Source organism: Cervus canadensis, chromosome 3, assembly GCF_019320065.1.
Source record: "Cervus canadensis isolate Bull #8, Minnesota chromosome 3, ASM1932006v1, whole genome shotgun sequence".
NCBI classification, from domain to species: Eukaryota; Metazoa; Chordata; class Mammalia; order Artiodactyla; family Cervidae; genus Cervus; species Cervus canadensis.
The window spans coordinates 43807986-43830081 of NC_057388.1; the positions used below are offsets into that span (position 1 = coordinate 43807986).

A 22096-nucleotide genomic window follows, 5' to 3' on the forward strand; every position below is an offset into this window, starting at 1 on the left:
TCATTTAGCAAAGTGTTGTCAAGGTAAATCTATGTTGTTGTAAGAGTATGTCAGTCATTTTATTACTAATTGATATCCTACTGTGTGGATATAATACTACATTTTGTTTATCAGCTAATGGACATTCAGTTCTATCCCTTGGTCATTATGAATAATGGTGCTCTTTCAGTCTTAAGTAACAGAAAATGCAACTCAATCTGGCTTAAGCAAACAAACAAAAGTCCAGGAGGCAGTCCATGCTCCAGCAGACGTTTAAACATCATCACCAGGACTGACTTTTTCTCCATTTCTTGGCTAGGCTCTGTTTTTTGCTCATTTTTGAAAGCTGCCTGGTGACAAAATGGCTTCAGAACTCCATTTCACATTCTCTAACAGTCAAGCCAATAGGAGAAAGCAAAGCCCTGGAGTTAGCTCTGGGTGGACGGTTTCACTGTAGCCCTAGAATATATACAACTGAAATAGGCTGTGATCTATCCTTGGGAAATGTGGAAAGGACCCAAAGTATGTGAACCAAAAACACATAAGAGAAAAACCCCACACAAAACTGAGGCCTCTTTCTGGGAGGATAAATGGATTCTAAACAGCTGAAAAATTTTAAAGCTCAATTTTTAAAAATAAACAAGTAAATTCTCAATATAAAAACCCAATCTAAGGTTGATAAAAATTAAACATAATAAGTGGATACTGAGCATTTAGGAGAATGTTTAACACAGTAAATACTTAATAAATGTTAGGTGCTATATTAGCTATTATCTGCATTAGATGAACCACAAGAAATTTTATGGAATTTGATGTTTAAGAAAAAAAGCCAATTTCATATAGCCCAATGTCATATGTATTCAGCTTAAAGTTAAATCATGTTCAGCCTGCTCTTCCATAATGAAATGTAAGACTGCAACTATATCAAACAGAAGGAATGGGGCTTATTTTCAAAATTTTTTGAACTTCAGATTATGGTGTCAGAGGAATTTCTCTGGTCTTGTGGAAAACATGGGAGGCAAGGTATGGGAAAGGGAAGTCTCTGAGACTGGTAGTCTGCGAAGCATTTCCTACCCTAACAACAATACATACTGTGGTTCAGGCCTGACAGCCACCTTAATCCTTTATTAGCCAAAGTTCTCAACTCAGTTTATTAAGAATTCTTTTCATGGGAAAACATCACTTTGATTTCCTAATATAATCTAACAGGAAACTAGAATTCCTTTAACACGAAGTAATTTTTCAATCTTGCCCAAAATAATTTTATCTCATAAAACACGGAATACTAGATGTTTTTATTTCCCTCTTGGACTCAGCCTGTGTGTGTCAGCCGCTGTCATGCTGACTCTTTGTGACCCCATGGACTAAAGCCCGCCAGGCTCCCCAGTCCATGGGAATTCTCCAGGCAGGAATACTGGACTGGGGTTGCCATTCCCTTCTCTAGGGGATCTTCCTGACTCAAGGATCAAAGCCGAGTCTCTAGTGTTGCAGACAGATTCCTTACTATCCAAGCCACCAGAGAAGCCCCTAGACTCAGCCTAACCATAATTAAAAAATAAAAAATGAATTTTTAAAACCACTACCAGGATTACCCATTCCTTTTATCACATGTCTTAGTCTCCTCCCGTCCCTTTAGTCTAGTTTCAAATTATAGACCTAGAGATCACCTGCTACAAACAATGAATATCTATCTCCTCATGATTTCTAGATCTAATGGTAATTTTGTTGTTCTAATTCACCATGAGGACTTATCCTTAGACAACGTATGTCCTATTCATAACTTGTAGGCGTTATTACTGAGATAAAAAAAATTAAGCTGGCCAAAATAATTAAAGACATGTTCATATTTAGATGCTTAATAAAATTTTATCATAATTCCACAGCTTTTCTTTTTGCCTATTATAATAAATCCTAAAATACAACTGAAACACCATAAAATGACTAACAGCTGCCACTTAACAGTTTATTATGTACTACACAGATATAATTACTTTATTGAATCCTTACATTTATTCTCTGAGATGTATTATTAGCTCTATTTTAAGAAGAAAAAAATAAGACTTAGAAAAATTAAATAATTTATCTTACACCACTGAGGAAAGAGATGCCTTCAAAACTTGAACCCTAGTCACCTCCTTCTGACAGCAGGATCAGCCTCAGCAAAGAATATTCAAAGAGTAACCAGACTTCAGGAAAAGGGGAAACTATGACTTTATTTAGCTAAGACAGGTTTTGCCTACACCAAGTATCAGGATTCAAACTTTAAGAGTAAAATTATACCCCCTAGGATCCTCTGAAAGGTAAACGTATCCTCAGGTGTCCCTTAACTTGATCGCAAAGACAGTGAAGGTAGTGGGCATCAGTGGAGTCAAGGGGAAGAGAACAGATCTGTTACTACTATTAAACCTACAGGGTGCTGGCTGTCTATTACGTAGATAAAGGATACAGAAAGCCTTAGTGTAGTAGGAACTGAAAAATCAAGTTTCTAAAACTAAGACAGAAAACATAACTGACCTTTAAAAAAAAGAAAACTATCTTACTGTATACTAAAATTTCCTACATAAAGCAATTTCTATCCCACTCCTGCAATATATCCATTCGATAAAACAGTTCACATCCATGTCACATGCTAAGAGCAGTTTCCATCCAAAGGAAAAAAATTGTATTTTCACCTTTCTTTTTCTGACAGTAAAGGAAGGAATTTAAAAATAAGGTTCTTCAGTGTGGAGATTCCTTAAAAAACTGGAAATAGAACTGCCCAGCAGTGGGCATACACACTGAGGAAACCAGAATTGAAAGAGACGCGTGTACCCCAATGTTCATCGCAGCACTGTTTACAATAGCTAGGACATGGAAGCAACCTAGATGTCCATCGGCAGACGAATGGATATTAAAGCTGTGATACATATACACAATGGAGTATTACTCAGCCATTAAAAAGAATTCATGTGAATCAGTTCTAATGAGGTGGATGAAACTGGAGCCTATTATACAGAGTGAAGTAAGTCAGAAAGAAAAACACCAATACAGCATACTAACGCATATATATGGAATTTAGAAAGAAGGTAACGATGACCCCATGTGTGAGACAGCAAAAGAGACACAGACATAAAGAACAGTCTTTTGGACTCTGGGAGAAGGCAAGGGTGGGATGATTTGAGAGGATAGCGTTGAAACGTGTATATTATCATATATGAAGCGGGTCGTCGGATCAGGTTCGATGCATGAGACAGGGTGTTCAGGGCTGGTGCACTGGGATGGGAAGGGGGGTTCTGGACGGGGAACACATGTGCGCCCGTGGCTGATTCATGTCGATGTATGGCAAAAATCACTACAATATTGTAATTAGTCTCCAATTAAAACAAATAAATTAATTTTTAAAAAAAGAAAGTTGGACACAGGCGCACAGGAAGAACATCATGTGATGATGGAGGCAGAGGTTGGGTGATGCAGCCCCAAGCCAAGGAATGACACGGAAGCTGGAAGAGAAAAGGAAGGACCCTCATCTAGAGACTTCAGAAGGAACTCGGTCATGCTGAGACCTTGATCTCAACTTCCAGCATCTAGAACTGGAAAAGAATAGATTTCTGGGGACTTCTCTGGTGGCCCAGTGGCTAAGACTGTGCACTCCCAATGCAAGGTGTCTGGGTTTGATCCCTGGTCAGGGAATTAGCTCCCACATGCAACTAACGGTCTAGCACACCGAATGCTGCAACTGAAAGATCCTGCGTGCTCTGACTGAGACCCAGTGCAACCGAGTTAATTAAATAAGTAATAAATATATATTTAAAAAAATAAAAATAAGGTTCTTGCAACAATCTCTAGGGGCTAAAAACTTTACCTTCTGTGTTAGTCCCAGAAAGATTTGCTTTCTGCAGACTATATGGTAATTTTGAAAGCCAGTGAATCAGAATCCAGCAGCCTAACCAGCACTAAACTGGCTCAGAAACTAAAGAAAGGTGACCTTAATTAAGTATCTGCTTCTTCAGTCCCCCTTACTACTCCTTCACTGGAACTTCTGCACTGAAGGACAAAAGAAGAAATAAAGGACTGAAGAATTTTAAGCTCTTTTTCAAGAAGCTGCCTTGAAGAAGCACTATAGTTGATGAGGGAAAGACCAAGAGACAGTTTTTCCACTTTACATACAATAGAGTTCTAGGTAAAATTTTATTTTAAAAGCATTCTGCAGGAATTCCTTTGTGGTCCAGTGGTTTGAGTTTTGCACTTCCGCTCTCAAAAGCATTGATTCAATCCCTGGTCAGGAAACTAAGATCCCACAAGCTGCACGGCATGGCTCTCCACCCAAAAAACATTCTCCTACTACAGAGACTGAAAAACACTTGTCCAGGTGCTCTCTAAAGTCCTGGCTATTTTGCTGCATTCTCAGATCCACAACCTAAGGCAATACATTTCAGTTGTGAAAAGAACACAGCCAATTTTATATCAGTGATACAAATAACACTAGTCCCCTACACACATACAAGTTTCATTGCAAGAGCACATTAAGTCCAAAGTTAGCCTTGGTACGCAACCAACCCAACCAGCTACGTAGTACTGAACTGTAAGAGGTTTATAACATTCTCACACAAATAATATTAATACATAAAAAATAAATGAACAACAAAAAAACATTTTTAATCTTGGAAAGTACAGTAGTACAGTACAACAGCTGGTATACAGGGGCTGGCTGGCATTGAGTGAACAGGCAAGAAGAGTTACTGACTGGAGGAGGGAGAGGAGGTGGGAGACGGTAGAGCTAAAGGATCGTCAGCAATAGCAGACCAACAGCAAGCTGCAAGTTCACTCACATCTGACACTGACGGCACACACCATCGCATCTTTGAAAGCTCACAACTTGAACGTTCGTATGTAGGAGACTTACTGTACATCCTATTTTAGGATAAAACACATCATGTACCCCATCTCCCGAAAAAAAACTTTCACTGGAATATTCTAGACATAAAAATAATCACAGACTCCCTGTGTAACTGGTGGGAACAGCTGACTGACAGCAGAAACAGTGGCAGCAAGCTCTGTTCCTTGCACACCAGAAGCAACAGCAGCAGCTGGGGACCAAAGGAAGCCCCCGGCCACGGGCGTCCCGAGAGTCAGACGTCACTGCTCAGCGTACTGTCCTTATCCCTCCCACATCTCAAACTTCTGCTTCCTGGGGTTGGAATCTGTCTTTACTCCACCCACCCTGCCTAGTTCACACAACTGTCTAGGGGCACGTCTACTACACTGAGGTACTACAGGAGACACGGCACCCACACTCTATGCCCCTGTGGGACACACAGCCAAGTTTAAAGCAATCAACAGTCTCATACAGATGGTCCCTCTTGTCCCTATCCTTTTAGGATCCACATTCTAAGACCCTAACTTGAGAATTATAAAACTTAAAAATATTTAGATTAAGAATATATCCAAAAAATAGCTGGAAAACACACACTCTGGAATTGATAGGTCAACTAATTTTGAACTGAATTCAAGTATCAGGGACAAAACTACATTTTGTAGGATTTATCCAGTAAGGCCAAGGACTCAGCATAAAATATCATATAAGCCCAAGTATAAGCCATGGTCTTTTCCCAAAAAAGTATCCCTCAAAAAAGAGGTAGTTGCCTTAGATTCTAGTCCTTATAAAGTCTTTAAAGAGACAGACTGCTCTCAAGTGTCTTATTTTTAACACAATAAGGCAAAAAAAAGAGAAAAGCTTCCAGAGGAAATGAACAATCAGGATTATAGGAATGCTAGGTTTGATGGCATAATGGAGAATGACATAATGATCATTCCTAGAGAAGCCTGACTCAGATGAGACTTGGTGAGACAGAGAAGAGAGGGAAGGGACACTCTTTACTGATGACTGATTGGGGCACTGTCTGAAATCACTTTAATCAATACTGATTTGGGAGGCTTAGAGACATCAACCCAATAAAATCAATTTAAAAACAGGCAAATAATTCCAACATATTTTTGGAATTAGAAAAATCCTTCAAGCTAGGCTTCAGTAGTACATGAACTGAGAACTCCTAGATGTATGAGCTGGATTTGGAAAAGGCAGAGGAACCAGAGATCAAATTGCCAACATCTGTTGGATCACAGAAAAAGCAAGGGAATTTCAGAAAAATACCTATTTCTGCTTCATTGGCTCAACAGACTGATTCCAAACAGGAAAAGGAGTACGTCAAGGCTGTATATTGTCACCCTGCTCATTTAACTTTATATGTAGAGTCCATCATGAGAAACGCTAGGCTAGAAGAAGCACAATCTGAAATCAAGATTCCCGGGAGAAATATCAATAACCTCAGATATGCAGATGACACCACCCTTATGGCCGGAAGTGAAGGTGAACTAAAAAGCCTCTTGATGAAAGTGAAAGAGGAGAGTGAAAAAATTGGCTTAAAGCTCAGCATTCAGAAAACTAAGATCATGGCATCTGGTCCCATCACTTCATGGGGAATAGATGGGGAAACAGTGTCAGACTCTGTTTTTTGGGGCTCCAAAATCACTGCAGATGGTGACTGCAGCCATGAAATTAAAAGACGCTTACTCCTTGGAAGGAAAGTTATGACCAACCTAGATGGCATATTAAAAAGCATATTTGCCATCAAAAGTTCATCTAGTCAAGGCTATGGTTTTTCCAGTGGTCATGTGTGGATGAGAGTTGGACTGTGAAGAAAGCTGAGTGCCAAAGAATTGATGCTTTTGAACTGTGGTGTTGGAGAAGACTCTTGAGAGTCCCTTGGACTGCAAGGAGATCCAACCAGTCCATCCTAAAGCAGATCAGTCCTGGGTGTTCACTGGAAGGACTGATGCTGAAGCTGAAACTCCAATACTTTGGCCACCTGATGTGAAGAGCTGACTCACTGGAAAAGACCCTGATGCTGGGAGGGATTGAGGGCAGGAGAAGAAGGGGACGACAGAGGATGAGATGGCTAGATGGCATCACCGACTCAATGGACATGAGTTTGAGTAAACTCTGGGAGTTGGTGATGGACAGGGAGGCCTGGCATGCTGCGATTCATGGGGGTCACAAAGAGTCAGACACGACTGAGCGACTGAACTGAACTGAAAGGCTTTGACTATGTGGATCACTACAAACTGTGGAAAAGTCTTAAAGGGATGGGAATACCAGACCTGCCTCCTGAGAAAACTGTATGCAGGTCAATGATTAACAGAATCGGACATGGAACTGGTTCAAAATTGAGAAAGGAGCAGGTCAAGGCAGTATACTGTCACCCTGCTTATTTAATTTCTATACAGAGTACATCATGCAAAATGTCAAGCTGGATGAAGCACAAGCTGGAATCAAGATTGCTGGGAGAAATATCAACAACCTCAGATATGCAGATAATACCACTCTAATGGCAGAAAATGAGGAGTGAGGAGGAACTAAAGAGCCTCTTACGAGGGTGAAAGAGGAGATTGGAAAAGCTGGCTTAAAACTCAACACTCAACAAACTAAGATCGCGGCATCTGGTCCAAGGCAAATAGATGGGGGAAAAATGCAAACAGTGACAGAGTGACAGACTTTATTTTCTTGGGCTCCAAAATCACTGCAAACAGTGACTGCAGCCATCAAATTAAAAGATGCTTGCTCCATGGAAGAAATGCCATGACAAACCTAGACAGCATATTAAAAAGCAGAGATATCACTTTGCTGACAAAGGTCCATATAATCAAAGCTGTGGTTTTTCCAGTAGTCATGTACAGATGTGAGAGCTGGATCATAAAGAAGACTGAGTGCCAAAAAACTGACACTTTTGAACTGTGGTGATAGAGAAGACTCCCGTGAGTCCCTCGGATAGCAAAAAGATCAAACCAGTCAAACCTAAAGGAAATCTACCCTGAATATTCATTGGAAGGACTGATGGTGAAGCTGAAGCTCCAATACTCTGGCCACCTGATGCAAAGAGCCAATTCACTGGAAAAGACTTTGATGCTGGGAAAGATTGAGAGCATCAGAAGAAAGCAGTAACAGAGGATGAAATGGTTGGAGGGTAACACCAACTCAATGGACATGAGTTTGAGCAAACTCTGGGAGATAGTGAAAGACAGGGAAGCCTGGCGTGCTGCAGTCCTTGGGGTTGCAAAGAGTCGGACATGACTTTGCTATACACAAATCTTTTTAAAAATTTTTTTTAAAAGTAAGTCAATCGTTAAATGGTAACAAATGCAATTCCAAACAATAAATGAAGGAAAAACAAAAAGGCCTCAGAGTTTTGCAAAAAGCTCGTTATACCTGGATAAAATATCCAGTGTCAGTATCATATACGGATTCAAGGATGATACATCTCAGTTTGGACTCTGTATTACCTCTGTATGTGCTCTCTCTGTATTACCTTCACAGCTTTTCTATAAATTTTAATTGTTCTAGGAAATAAAGTTTTTAAAGAAATCAGATTTGGGAGGCAAGGGATGAAGAGAGGGTGAACTGGAAGATGTCAAAGGTACAAACTTCCAGTTATAAGATAAATAAGTATAGAGAAGTAATGTACAACATGACTATAGTTAATCATGTACATACATGACTGCATGGTACACAGCAAAGTTGTGGAGAGCGATCCTAAGAGCTACCATCACAAAGAGAATTTTTTCTTCTTTCTCTTTATCTATATGACATGATGGAAGTTAACTAAATCGACTGTGGTAATCACTTCTCAATTATGTATATCAAACTATTGTGCTGTATACCTTAGAGTTACACAAAAATTTACGTCAAGTATTTCTCAAAAAAAACTGAGGGGAAGTTGTTTTTTTGGGGGGGGGAGTTTTTAAAAATACGTATCATGTGTTCTGGAAAAAAACTGATTCAAAATGCACTTTTCAACATGTTTTTTAAAAAAATTTATTTTTATAAACAGAAAAATAAAGACAGTAGTGAATCTTCACAACCAAGTACTCAGCTTCTGCAGTTTCACAATTTTGATAACTTTTTCCAGCTTTACTGAGGTACATAACTGACAAAATTATATATATTCAAAGTGTACAACATAATTCGACATACATATCTTTGTGAAATGATTACCACAATCAAGTTAATTAACACAGCCATCACTACACATATTTCCATTTTTTGTGTGGTGAGTGAAAAAGCATTTCTAATGATAAGTCACTGATGTTACAAATGTGCAATGTCTGAATAAAACTGCTTCATGAAACATGAGGTACTTTAAATTAATGTATTGGGGAAGATGTTTCAGAAAAACCCATATGAACTTTTTGGCCAACCCAATATAATGTGTGCATTTAAATGTATTTGGTAATTTAGATATTAAATATTGTAAGTAAACATTTAACTACTCCATCTATATCTATAAAATTTTTATTTCCAAGTTGTATAAAATTTTAAATTTCTCATTGGGGAATTAGGGGACTTATAACCAAAGCTGTCTTTTAGTCAGGTACATGAAAAATTTTCTAACACAATGTGAAATGTTCCCTTGGAGACATACACAACAAAATAGAGCACCCCCACCAAAACAAAGGAAAGAAAGGAAAAAAAAAAAAGGCTAATAGCTATCCACACAAACCAGAAGTCTAGATTAGGCTGTGCTACCTTTATCCTTGGCTGACAGTGCTCCTGGAATCAAGGCAGGGTACAAGCTTAAAAACCTGGCAACTCCAGGTAATGACTTAAAAAAAAAAAAACACAACGTAAGATTTGGTGATAAAAATCTAGGGGCCTATTAGACCTTTGATACAAACACAGAGCAAGAAAAAAAATGTCTTAATTCTTAGTCATCAACACAAGAAATACTTTATCTACCTGGACTAGATGACGAGACAATGATAGGTAAGAAAGGGAGAGAAGGAAGGAGTGAGAGATGGAGGCGGGAGGAAGCAAAGAAATACCCACCTCTGAAATATAAAAGCCATCAATGATGAACCAAATTAACAAATCTAATGAACTCTTCTCAAATCTCAGTTTCCTTAAACTTCCTTCTCCCACTTATTTATCCTCTTTAAACTGATCATCAGCTTCCTTTGTCTTATTTTGTCCAATGGCATTCTACAAGTTGCAGGCTCCAGACCTCTTCTCTCCGCCCCCTTCTCTTCATTAAGCTGACACTGCTGTCCTAACTGTCCTCAAAGGTATATTCTAAGTCCCAGCTTCCCACCCGTATACCAACTCCCCATAATGTACCTTTCCTTTGGATAGATGTCACTTCAAATACAGTGTGCTGAAAACAAAATCTCTTGCCCATCTCCAGACAGTCCCAACTTTCTTAATCCTCATTAGGTATAACATTTTCAGTCAAACTTTGTCATTGTTCTTTTATTGCTTTCCTCTTCACATCCTATAATTAGCTAGTTCTAGCCCTGGTGACTCTTAAGAACATTCCAAAATTGGGAGTCTTAAAAAGATTCATTGTCACTGACTTAATATTTCCATTTCTAAGATTCCATATAATCTAAGATAATCTGAAATGCAGAGATGTTCACTGAAATATTATGCCTGACAGTAAACATTTTCTACCAACAAATATTCAAACAAATTAAGCAGTTAGTAAATTAGAATATTACTGTCATTAATAATTGGTTATGAGAAAATATTAAGAATAATAAAAATGTTAACGACAAAATAGCAAATAATGACAGCAGGATACAAAATCATGTATGAGATAATTAAATAACACACAAAAGAAACAAGGATTAAAAGGAAACTAGAAAGAAAAATACCAAAATATTAACAATTTTTCATTTGTGAGCATCTTGCTAGATGGTGACAATGTAAGTCATTTTTGTCTTCTTTTTCTTCTTTCTTTTTGGCTCTGCCATGAGGGATCTTAGTTCCCCAACCAGGGATCAAACCCAGGCAAGAAGAGCAAAAAAAATTCTGAAACCAAGAATGGCAAAGGGTATATGGGAAACGTGGGAGGGCCCTTGCCCTACGAAAACCTAAAAAGTGCTCAGAACTACAGTAATTAAAACAATAGGGAACTAAAGCAGGAACAGAGAAGTCAACATCTCAATACTCATATATAGAGAGATGCAAAAGAGTTGGGATGACGAGACAAATCATTTTGAAAAAAAAGCAATAACCAAATCCTAATAACTGCAGCCAAACTGTACTGAACATTACCATGAGTACACAACCTTAGGGCCAGAGGTCTTCTCTATCTGGATTTTCCAAAGACAATATGGCATGTGCTCATATCATGTACCATGTAAGATTCCAACAAAGTCTAGGAGCATGCTTTTATGTATTTATTGTTTTTAGGGGCATGCTTTTAAAACATGCAGCCTACAGCCTTCCTCTTCTCAGAAGAAGAAGATAGCCTCCTCCTGTACAAAACAGACCTGTGCTCTAATCCCATCCCCTCCTGTCAATTCAAGGCTTTTGCTCCAAATGCCTCGTTAGTATTTTCTACTAGCTCCTAGTCATTCGCTTACATTTAGCAGGGGGAAAAAATACTTCTCAAGAACCACTTTCTCTTTACCTTTTCTCCTTGACACAAAGAAAGCTTATTTAACTAGTAATCTTTAAAAAGAAAAAAAAGAAAAAGATTACCCCTGTCATCTCACTCATGGGGCGGCAGGTCTCTGTGTCCAAACGCACTGTGCTGAGGCTGCTCCAGCTGTGGGCTCTAACAATTTATTACTTGCCAAAGTCAAAAGGCCAACACTAGGGTTCATCTCACTTGAATTTTTTTTGTACCCTCACAGATTGTGCTCTATTGACCATTCCCTTCTTGAAATGTCCTTGGTGACTGTGAATCAGCTTCCTCCTGGCTCTCCTATCCCTCTGCCTCCTCTTTTACCCTACCTACGGCTTTCTTTTCTACACGTTCAACACCTTCAGCCAGCTGCCACCAACAACTCCAGTTACCACTTCTAACCGGAGTTCTTCCCAGTACTCTAGCAGTCAATACTGACCAATTCCTCTAACTGGAAGTGAACCAGACACCTCTAACTGCCTAACAAAAGCCATCATTAGCTTTTTCCAAAGCTGCTGCACATTCTCTATCTTGAGGAATGGCAACACCATCCACAAATTTAGCTAATTCAGAAACCTGGGGTTCATTCCAGTCTCCTCTCACTCTCCTTTGACATTACACATTAAATCCAGTGAATTCTACTCCCTTAATACCTACCAGTCTCTGGAAGCCTCCTGCAATTGCCCCCTGATGGATCTCTTGCCTCTAAGCCATTCCCCACACAGCAGCTAGAGTAATCTTTCTAGAACATCTCAATCTGCACTCTCAGCAAAGAACCCCACTCAGCACTCACCACACCTGCACCCCAGTTTTACCTCCCTGATTGATATTTCAGGAATCCAAGCATGCCACTTACACCCCCACATGTTAACATCAACTGCAACGAAGCTTCTGCTTGGAAGACCTTCACCCTGCCCCCTCCTATTTACTTGGCAAATTTTTATTGGCTCTTCAAGATCCAGTTTAATACAACTCTCTGTAAATCTACTAAAAACTACTGAACTGTACACTTTAAGCAGATGAACTATATGGTATGTAAATTAGATCTCAACAAAACTCATAATTTTTTGTAAGAAATAAGGCTTACATTCCATTTTTTTTTAATGGGTAAAAGACAAAACAGGCACTTCACAAAACAGAAAATTCAAATGACCAATAAACATACAAAAAGATGTTCAAAAGCATCACTCAGGCAAATGCAAATTAAAACCTCAATGAGACATCAGTACACAACCAGAATAGCTAAAATTAAAAAGAAGGACACGTGCCAGCTTCGGCAGCACATATACTAAAATTGGAACGATACAGAGAAGATGAGTATGGCCCCTGCGCAAGGATGACACGCAAATTCGTGAAGCGTTCCATATTTTTGAATATTACTCAGCCGTTAAAAAGAATTCATTTGAATCAGTTCTAATGAGATGGATGAAACTGGAGTCCATTATACAGAGTGAAGTAAGCCAGAAAGATAAAGAACATTACAGCATACTAACACATATATATGGAATTTAGAAAGATGGTAACGATAACCCTATATGCAAAACAGAAAAAGAGACACAGAAGTACAGAACAGACTTTTGAACTCTGTGGGAGAATGTGAGAGTGGGATGTTTCAAAAGAACAGCATGTATACTATCTATGGTGAAACAGATCACCAGCCCAGGTGGGATGCATGAGACAAGTGCTCGGGCCTGGTGCACTGGGAAGACCCAGAGGAATCGGGTGGAGAGGGAAGTGGGAGGGGGGATCGGGATGGGGACGTGTAAATCTATGGCTGATTCATATCAATGTATGACAAAACCCATTGAAAAAAAAAAATAATAAAGGAGAAATTGAAAAAAAATAAAATAAAATAAAAAATAAAAAGAAGGACACGATCAAATATTACAAAGACATGGAACAACTGAAACCCCATACATTGTGGGTGGGAATGTAATGCAGTTCAATCAGAACTATTTCATGAAGCTGGGAAAAATATCTTTGCAAGTACTACTAAGTATACACCTCTTCTATAACCTAGCAATCTCACTGCTAGAACATATCTCCAATAGAAACAACTGCAAACGTCCACAAAGGGACATGTACAAGAATACTTGTAGCTGCTTTATTCATAATGAATAAAAACTGAAGGAAAAAAATCGTGGTAGTATATTCATTCAATGGACTATCAGAAAGTAGTAACAACAGACTAAGGGTACACTCATACTTGCAACAGTACAGACCAATCTCACAGATACAATGTTGCATGAAAGAAGCTAGAACCTGAAGTATATACCATATAATTCCACTTACATGAAGTTTAAGAACAGACAAAACTAACCAATAATGACACGTGCCAGGAAAGTGGTTACCTCTGGGCAGCAGGATATAAACTGGGGAGAGGTTTGAGGAACCATATAGTGGGTTCAATCCCTTGATCTGGAAGATCCCCTGGAGTAGGAAACAGAACCCACTCCAGTATTCTTGCCTGGAAAATTCCAAGGACAGAGAAGCCTGGCAGCCTACAATCCAGGGTGTCACAGAGTCAGACACCACTGCAAGACTGAGCACACACAGAGTACTGGAAGAGTCTGCATTCTGATCTGAGTGGTGGTGACAAGGATATAAATGAACGTAAAAATCATCAAGCTAGATACCGAAAATTAGAGCTCTTTACTGCGTTACTATACACACATGTATGTAGATATGCTATAGCTCAATTTTGAAAAAACAAATATATGCATAAGCAAACTATAATTAACAGTACTGCATTATATACTTGGAAGTCAAGGGCAAAGAGCTTAAATGTTATATCCACAAAAGAAAAAAGTAATTATACGAGAGGATGGAGGAGGCATTAACTAATCTTAATATGGTAATCATTTCACAGAGGTCTCCCTGGTGGCTCAGCGGTAAAGAATCCGCCTGCCAATGAAAGAGATAAGGGTTCAACCTCTGGGTCGGGAAGATCCCCTGGAGAAGGAAATGGCAACCCACTTCAGTGTTCTTGCCTGGGAAATCCCATGGACAGAGGAGTCTGGCAGGCTACAGGCCATGGGGTCACTAAGAGTCAGATATAGGATTTAGCCACTAAACAACAAATCATTTCACAATAATATACATACACCAAATCACATTGTACACCTTAAACTTACATACGTTATATGGCAATGATGTCTTAATAATAATAAAAGCTTGAAAAAATATGCACAGATAAAAGGATAATGCATCAAACATACATATACACATATAATTCAATTATTTAAAGACAAAAATATGTACATATAAAAAGATAACACACCAAAATAATTGGTGGAACTACAATGGATGTCTATTTCTTTAAACTGTTTTATACTATTTTTTTCCTTTTTAGCCGCGCCACACAGTTTGCAGGATCAAGTTCCTGACTCGGGATCTAACCTGTGCCCCCTGCATGGAAGCTCCAAGTCCTAACCACAGGATTGCCAGGGAATTCCCTGAATTTTCTACCATGATCATATTACTTTTATCACTTAAAATTAAGCTATTCATTAAAATAACAATAAAGTTAAAATCCAACAAGATCTCTTCCTAACAATCAAAGTCCCTTAACAATCAAAGCACCACTGTACCTAAATCTTACAGCACTCATCACACCATTCTGCAATGGTCTGTTGCCCAGGTAATCTCCCCTACTTGCCCGTTAGCACAGGGATTTATCTTATTCTTTCCAGCAATCCAACACACTGGCGAGCACTAGGTATCTGCTTCATATATATTTGTTGTATTGAACAGCTTTGTTGGTATATAAAAATAATTGTTAAATACACAACAGTATAATAAAGTTAAGAAGTCAAAAATAAGTGATTTCCTTCCATAGGAGGAATTTCAAAGTCATGGGCTTGTGAGCTTGAGTTTATACTACAGGGTACAGTTGAGGCTTACCTGCTGCTGCTGCTAAGCCACTTCAGTCGTGTCTGACTCTGTGAGACCCCATAGACAGCAGCCCACCAGGCTCCCCCGTCCCTGGGATTCTCCAGGCAAGAACACTGGAGCGGGTTGCCATTTCCTTCTCCAATGCATGAAAGTGAAAAGTGAAAGTGAAGTCACTCAGTCGTGTCAGACTCTTAGCGACCCCATGGACTGCAGCCTACCAGACTCCTCCGTCCACGGGATTTTCCAGGCAAGAATACTGGAGTGGGTTGCCATTGCCTTCTCTGTGAGGCTTACCTAGTAAGATATAAACTTGGATGACAGCATTCCTAAACTGCCTCACCTGTGATTTACTGACCCAATTGCACCAATCCCATGCCTACCATTTTCTGTGGCAGTCAGAACTCATACATACTGTAAGAATACAGATAACCAACCAGCTCCACCAGCCAAGAGAAAGTTAAGAGCCCGAAGGATACAAAATCCCATCACCAATACCATATACACAGTTCACAAATATGCAGAGGAGAACAGAGAGAGAGAGAGAGATGGACAGACACCAAGAGACAAAGTTGCTAACTTGCTAGAAAGTCAAAATGCAAACTAAGTCCTCCAGCAATCATACTCTTGGGTACCCTACAAAAGTGGAAAAAACATGTTTACATTCAAAACCTGTACAGGAATGTTTAGCGGATTTATAAACTATCCATGTGTCCTTCAACGGATGAATGAATAATGGATAAACAAACTGTGGTAGTCACGCAGTGAAATGCTACTGAGCAAGAGCAACAGAAAGAAGTGACCAATACACTAGCAACAAAGATGAGACGCAAGGGCACTATGCTGCCTGAGAAAAGTGAATCTCAAAAGGTTACATACTTGGATTTCCTGGTGGTCCAGTGATTAAGATTCCATGCTTCCAATGCAAGGGCACAGGTTCAATCCCTGGGTAGCAAACTAAGATCCCATATGTCCCACAGTGCAGCCAAAATACAGACAGTAACTTAAAAAATAGTAATAATTTTAAAAGTTGCATACTATATGATTCCATTTATACAATTTTTTCAAAGTAGCAAAATTACAGTGATGAACAGATCAGTGCCTATGGGGGGCTAGGGCTAAAGAGAGAATATGATGACTAAAAAGTACAAGAGAAGTTACCTTGTGATGATGAAACAGTTCTGCATACTGCACGGTGATGATTTCACGAGTGAGAACACTTGATAGAACTGCACACACACACAGTGCATGTAAAAACTAGCAAAACCTTACTTGAGTTAACAGTACTGTGTCCAAGTCAATTTTCTGGTTGTGACAATGTTCTAGGTTATAGAATATACTACCACAGGGGAAAGATGGACAAAGGGAACACTGGGAACTCTGTACTGTTTTTGCAACTTCCAGCAAATTATACTATTTCAAAATAAAAAGTTTTAACTTAAAAAAAGGTGTTAAAAAATTTTTAGCCAAGAAAGTTTAAAACACAAATGTCCAACTAAAACACAGTATACCAACACAATAAAATGTTACTTGGCAATATAAAGGAATGAAATACCAATACACACTATAACATAGATGAACCTTAGAAATATTATGCTAAGAGAAAGCAAGCAGACAGAAGATCATATGTTGATGATTCTATTTATATGAAACATCCAGAATAGCTAGCCTTATAGAAACAGAAAACAAGTTAGTGACTGCTGTGGGCAAGGGAGAATGGGAAGCAACAACTACAGGGTTTCTTTTTTGAGGCGATATAAATGTTCTGGAATTAGATAATAGTTGCACAACTTTGTAAATATATTTTTTAAAAAAGCAAATTGCATACTTGAAAAACTAAACTTTTTAAAAATAAAATTTTATGATATGTGAATTGTGTTTCAAGAAAAAGTTGCACGTGAGGAAACAAACTCTTTTACTCTTTAAATTAAAAAATTGTATACAGTTGCACAGGCCCCAAAGCTAAAATCTATCGCAAGACATGTGTTTTCTCCAATTCTTAAGGTTTTATTTGTGCTTGAATGACACTGTAGTTCTCCCCTGCTGCCTGTTACAAAGCAGCACAATTAATAATCAGCAAACTAAAATCAGTGACAATCTGACAAGCTAACAATCTCAGTTGAAATATCTTAATCTCATTTCTCACAACTACAAATACTAGCATTCTAAAAAAGAAGCCTACACAAAGTGGTTCAAGTCATAAAAACTCACAGAACTGAACTGAATTAAAATGAAGTGGCACTTGTACATATAAGCAGATAATGATAAAAATAGATGATACTGCATCAAGCCAGGCCTATATAGTCATAAAATTCAAGTGTGCCAGTCATTATACTAATACAGTTTAAAATTAGATCTATTACTCCCTCTCCTGCTCTGGAAAACTAAGTAAAAACCAAAAACACTGGGCATCTGGAGACCTGAATTTTGGTTCAAACTAAGCTAATTGTGTGACCTTATTCTCTATTGGAGCTGTCTGTAAAATGAGGAAAACCTCTGAGGCTACCAGTCTCCTGAAGTCCCTCCACCATCACTTCTCTCCCCACATCACTTCAAGTCACCAGCGTTCTCCCCTATTACTACGGAAGGCAAGCTCTCAGTGTGTAGTTCTTCCCGCCACTCATAATCCATTCTCCACATTAAAGCCAGTAGACTTTTAAAATAGGAATCAGATCCTGCCACTGCTACCTGTGTGCCTCTCAAGGGCCTACAAGGCCAGGCCCTACCCATTTCGGCTCCTCCGAAATCACCATCCTCTCCAGTAGCACTCTAGCCACTCCGATCTTTGGGTTCCTCCGACATTCCTAGCCCATTCCTCCCCAGGGCCTTTGCCATACTCCCATCTTCTCTTTATTCTAAATTCTTTTCAAATGCCACCTCCTCAGAGAACTGAGAGTGAGCTCTGGTCTCAGTCTGCCTGGACTGAACTTAGTAGCTGGACATGTTGTTTACTCATGCTATGTCTCTGCTTCATCTGTAAAGTGGTGGTAACTACAGTGTCTGCCTCACAGGATTACCACCAGGGATAGATACATGAAAATAGAGCAGCAAACTGACTGGCACAGTTTTCAAATGTTATCTGTCACTGTACCTAGGGCACCCCATCTTCACTTTCTATCTTCAGGACATTATCCGGAATCGTCTTCTTTGTCATCGGTTCTGAAGCCCCCAAACATAAAGCTTCATAAACTTTGCTTTTCTTGCTCAAAGTTCTACCAATGTATTCTAGAAAAGGCATACAAATACTTGTTGAATGTATGAATAAAGCAATGATATCAAGGATTCCTTTAAAATAATACTGCCATGATTCAAAGAATTAAGTGAAAAATGACACTGCCTCAAACAGATATACATATATCCATCTACACACCCTCACACAAAGAGCCATCCCCAAAACTAAGGGCATGCTTTTTTTCCAACTCCTTTTAACTTTTCTGAACAAAATGGGCTATGTAGGAAGAAATGCTTAAATTTCAAAGTCGTGACCAAAACTCAAGAGCCACAACACTATAGTTCTCCTTACTTATGGGCTAAATTTCCATCATTCACGAAAGGAAACCTCAAATATAAGACTGATTGATAGCGTTAATTTTTAAAGTACCTAAATCTACCAAATATCCACTGCGATTTAAAATCTTAAGAATTCAATTTTTACCCACCAATTTAAGCCCTTAATAAATATGTTTTCCTCATTCTAGTAGTAGGCTTGTTTGAGGGCAGGGTGCTTGTTTTTAAGAAAGACTTTATTATATAGGTATCAACATTTTGTGACATCCTGAACATACATTCAAGTAAACATCATGATACATCACATTAGGAATGACTTAAGAAGCTTTCATAGACGCCACCAATGGTTATGAAATTCGCTAGACAGACCCCAAAGTGAATGGGAAGGGGAAAAGTCTAAGACGCTGCAGGCTAGTGCCCCAAAGAAAACAAACCAACGAGAAATGCTTCGTGATTTTATTTAAAGATGATCACGGATTATCCCTATAATACCAAAAAACCACAGAGTATTTCTTGCTTAAATGGAAGAGTGAAGCCACAAATCTAGGAGGAGGAGTAAAGATTCTGAACGCTAGTAGATTCTTCAAAATTAGGGGGAAAAAAGGGAAAGGAGACGCGGCGGCGCTCTGCGGTCTCGGAGCAGCTCTCCAGGAAAGGCTTCCCGGGCGCCGGCCGCTCCCACTCCGGTCCGCGGCCAAGCTGGAGGTGGCTGGCGGCTGGCACGTTTGAAATATCACCACCCTATTCATCTCCTCCCGGCACAATGAGGGGCTGGGCAGCCGCGCCGGGGACCGCCTGCGCACACGCCCACCCGCCCCGCGCAGCCCAAGACCCGGGCGCAGCCGCGGCTCAGTGAAGTCACGCTCGGCCCGGGCAGAAAGTTTCGGGGGGAAAAAAAAAAAAAACCCCAAGCGCCGAAGCGCACAGGTCTCGGAGCTGAATTCGCGCCAGGAACACGCCCGAGGCAAACCACTTGACAACCAGCTCGGGTTTTCAGCAAAAAGGCCGAGAGGCGGGGGCCGAGGAGGAAGAGGAGACAACATACATATACATACACATACATACACACATACACACACACACACATTCGCACTCGCCTCCTCTTTCTCTAGCGCCCCGGCGCCCAGGTGGGAGCGATGCCGCAGCCTCACGCCCGGACGCGGCGCCGGACGCCAGCGCCCCTTCCTGGAAGGCCTGCGACCCCCCGGCCAGCTAAGAGAGCAAGGGGAGGGTGCGCACGCCCCACGCCCCCTCGCCCGTGCGCCCCTGACGGCCGCGGCGACAGGAGGCCGGAGAGGCCTGGGGTCCGGGGATGCTCAGCCGGCCGGCCGCGGGCTCGCGGGCGCCCCTCCCCCGCCCTCCCGCCCCTCCCCCCGGGCCGCCCGCCGGGCGCGCAGGAGGCGAGCGCCGGCGTCCCGGGGGATCAGCCCGCCCGCCCGCCGGCTCCAGGAATCCGGGCAACTTTCCCCTGCTCGGTCGCGGGCAACCCCCGACAGGGCGGGAGCGGGCGTCTGGGGACTGGCGCTATGTGGACTCACTTTTTCGGATGTTTCTCCCTTTTCGGCCTCCGCTTTCGGGCCTGAATGGCCAGCACTGAGGAAAGAAGACACACATTAACGGTCGGGCAGGCCGGCCTGCGGGGCCACGTGGCGGGGAAGGGGGGACGCCGTGGGCCACTCACCTTTCCGGGAACTCATCCCGACGCGGCGCCAGAGGGGCGGGGGGCTTCGCGGCGGCGGCGGCGGCGGCGGCGGCGGCAGCGACAGCGACGCGGGAGCCAAGCCGAGCTGCAGCCTTCACTCGCTCCGCCGGCCGGGAGGAGGCGGGAACCGCGCCTGCGCCGCCGCCGCCGCCGCCGCCGCCCCCGCGGGGGGCCCAGAAAAACCCGCCCCGGGCCGGCCCCGCCCCCGCCCCCACTCGCCGGGTGGGGTCGAGACCCCCGTGCCGGTCCCGCCCGCGCGCCCCGCACCCACGCGACTGGTCCACCTGTGCGGAAGTGACCCCCCCTCCACGACCACCGCCACTCCCTCCCACGCCGCCCCCGCCCCAGCCCGCCGCCCGGGCCTCCGCCTCCTGCGCCCCCGCGGCTGGCCCCGGCCTCCTGCCTCTCCCCGGCACCCGGCCCGCGCGACCCTCCCTCTGCAACCACGGCCTCTCCCCTACCCACCCCGGCGGGTCGCGCCACACGTCTCTCCATGCGCTCTGCCCTGGCCCGCGCCTCCGCGGGTCTCACACCACCTTTCCTCACGCGGCCTCTTCTCCCCCTTTGCTCCTCTACATCCTTGCATCCCCATGAGCGCCGCTTCCTCCTCTCTGGCGTGTGTGGAAAGGGCACAGGACCAAGAGCTGAGAAACCTGGGTCTTTCACTAGCTGTGTGACCTTGGAAAAGTCATTTTATCTCTCATCTTTACCTACCCCACAGAATTGCTTGAGTGTAAAGGAGGAGAAGATGCAAACATTAGGATTAAGTAGGATTAAGCTTTTGCACAGGAATTAAAAGTCCAGTTCAATAAATGCCATGTGTATAACAATTTTAACACAAGCCACCAAGGAGTTATTCCTTACTAAGAGGAAATTGACTCCTGAAGAGGTTAAAGAGATTACCCAACAATGATTCAAATTTAGGCCTAGCTGACTCTAATCAACTTGATTGGGGAACAAAATGTTTTTGAAAGATACTCATCCTGATCATTTACTCTGTCAATTGTATTCTTAACTCATCAGAGGAGCTAGTTGTATTTTAAAGATCCTTAAATCAACCGGAACAGCGCTGCTTGAACTTAAAGAGCTTTTTACAATACTTTCTTGATTTTTTATTTTAAAAAATATCAAAAGTACAGAAAAGTTGAGAAAAATACATAGTGAACATCCGTATTAACCCATATTCACCAATTTTGAACATTTCCCCAGATTTTCTTTCCCTGTGTGTGTGGAGGGGATGTGTTGTTTATGACAGATCATTTGAGTTTTTTGTTGACTTTGTTACTCTTTTCCCCTAAATATTTCCATGAGCATCTACTAAGAACAAAGATAACTCTCCGACGTAATCATAATTCCATTATCGCTACAAGAAAATTTACTATCATTATAAGTAACATACAGCGGCCATATTCAAATCTCCAAAATGTCCTTTTTAGTGGACCTTTTTCTCAATCTGGAATACAGTCAAAGATCATGCATTACATTTCATTGCCATGTCTTTTTAAGCTCCTGTAGTCTAGAATAATCCCTAGTTTGGTTTTTTGCTTTTATAACATTCACTTTTTTTGAAGAATTG

General features: G+C 41.3%; 1 protein-coding gene and 1 non-coding gene across 13 annotated transcripts in view; one reads left to right on the forward strand and one right to left on the reverse strand.

The window, feature by feature from the left end:
• The window catches only part of SRPK2 (SRSF protein kinase 2), a 236862-nt gene extending 215730 nt beyond the window's left edge, over nucleotides 1-21132 (reverse strand). For 6 of the 12 annotated variants that reach the window (XM_043463001.1, XM_043462996.1, XM_043462991.1 and 3 more), the window contains exons 1-2: nucleotides 20986-21119; nucleotides 20357-20411 (exon numbers count right to left, since the gene is read on the reverse strand). In XM_043463001.1, the coding sequence (XP_043318936.1) occupies nucleotides 20357-20411; nucleotides 20986-21112 (182 nt within the window). In that variant the 5' untranslated portion in view covers nucleotides 21113-21119. Of the gene's footprint in view, nucleotides 1-20356; nucleotides 20412-20499; nucleotides 20660-20985 lie in introns of those variants that run through there. The other 6 variants (XM_043462990.1, XM_043462993.1, XM_043462988.1 and 3 more) reach the window with 3 other exon arrangements.
• LOC122438972 lies at nucleotides 12685-12791 on the forward strand. The gene has a single exon (XR_006268717.1). It is a non-coding gene; the product is annotated as a U6 spliceosomal RNA (small nuclear RNA).
• Nucleotides 21133-22096: the final 964 nt, after the last annotated feature.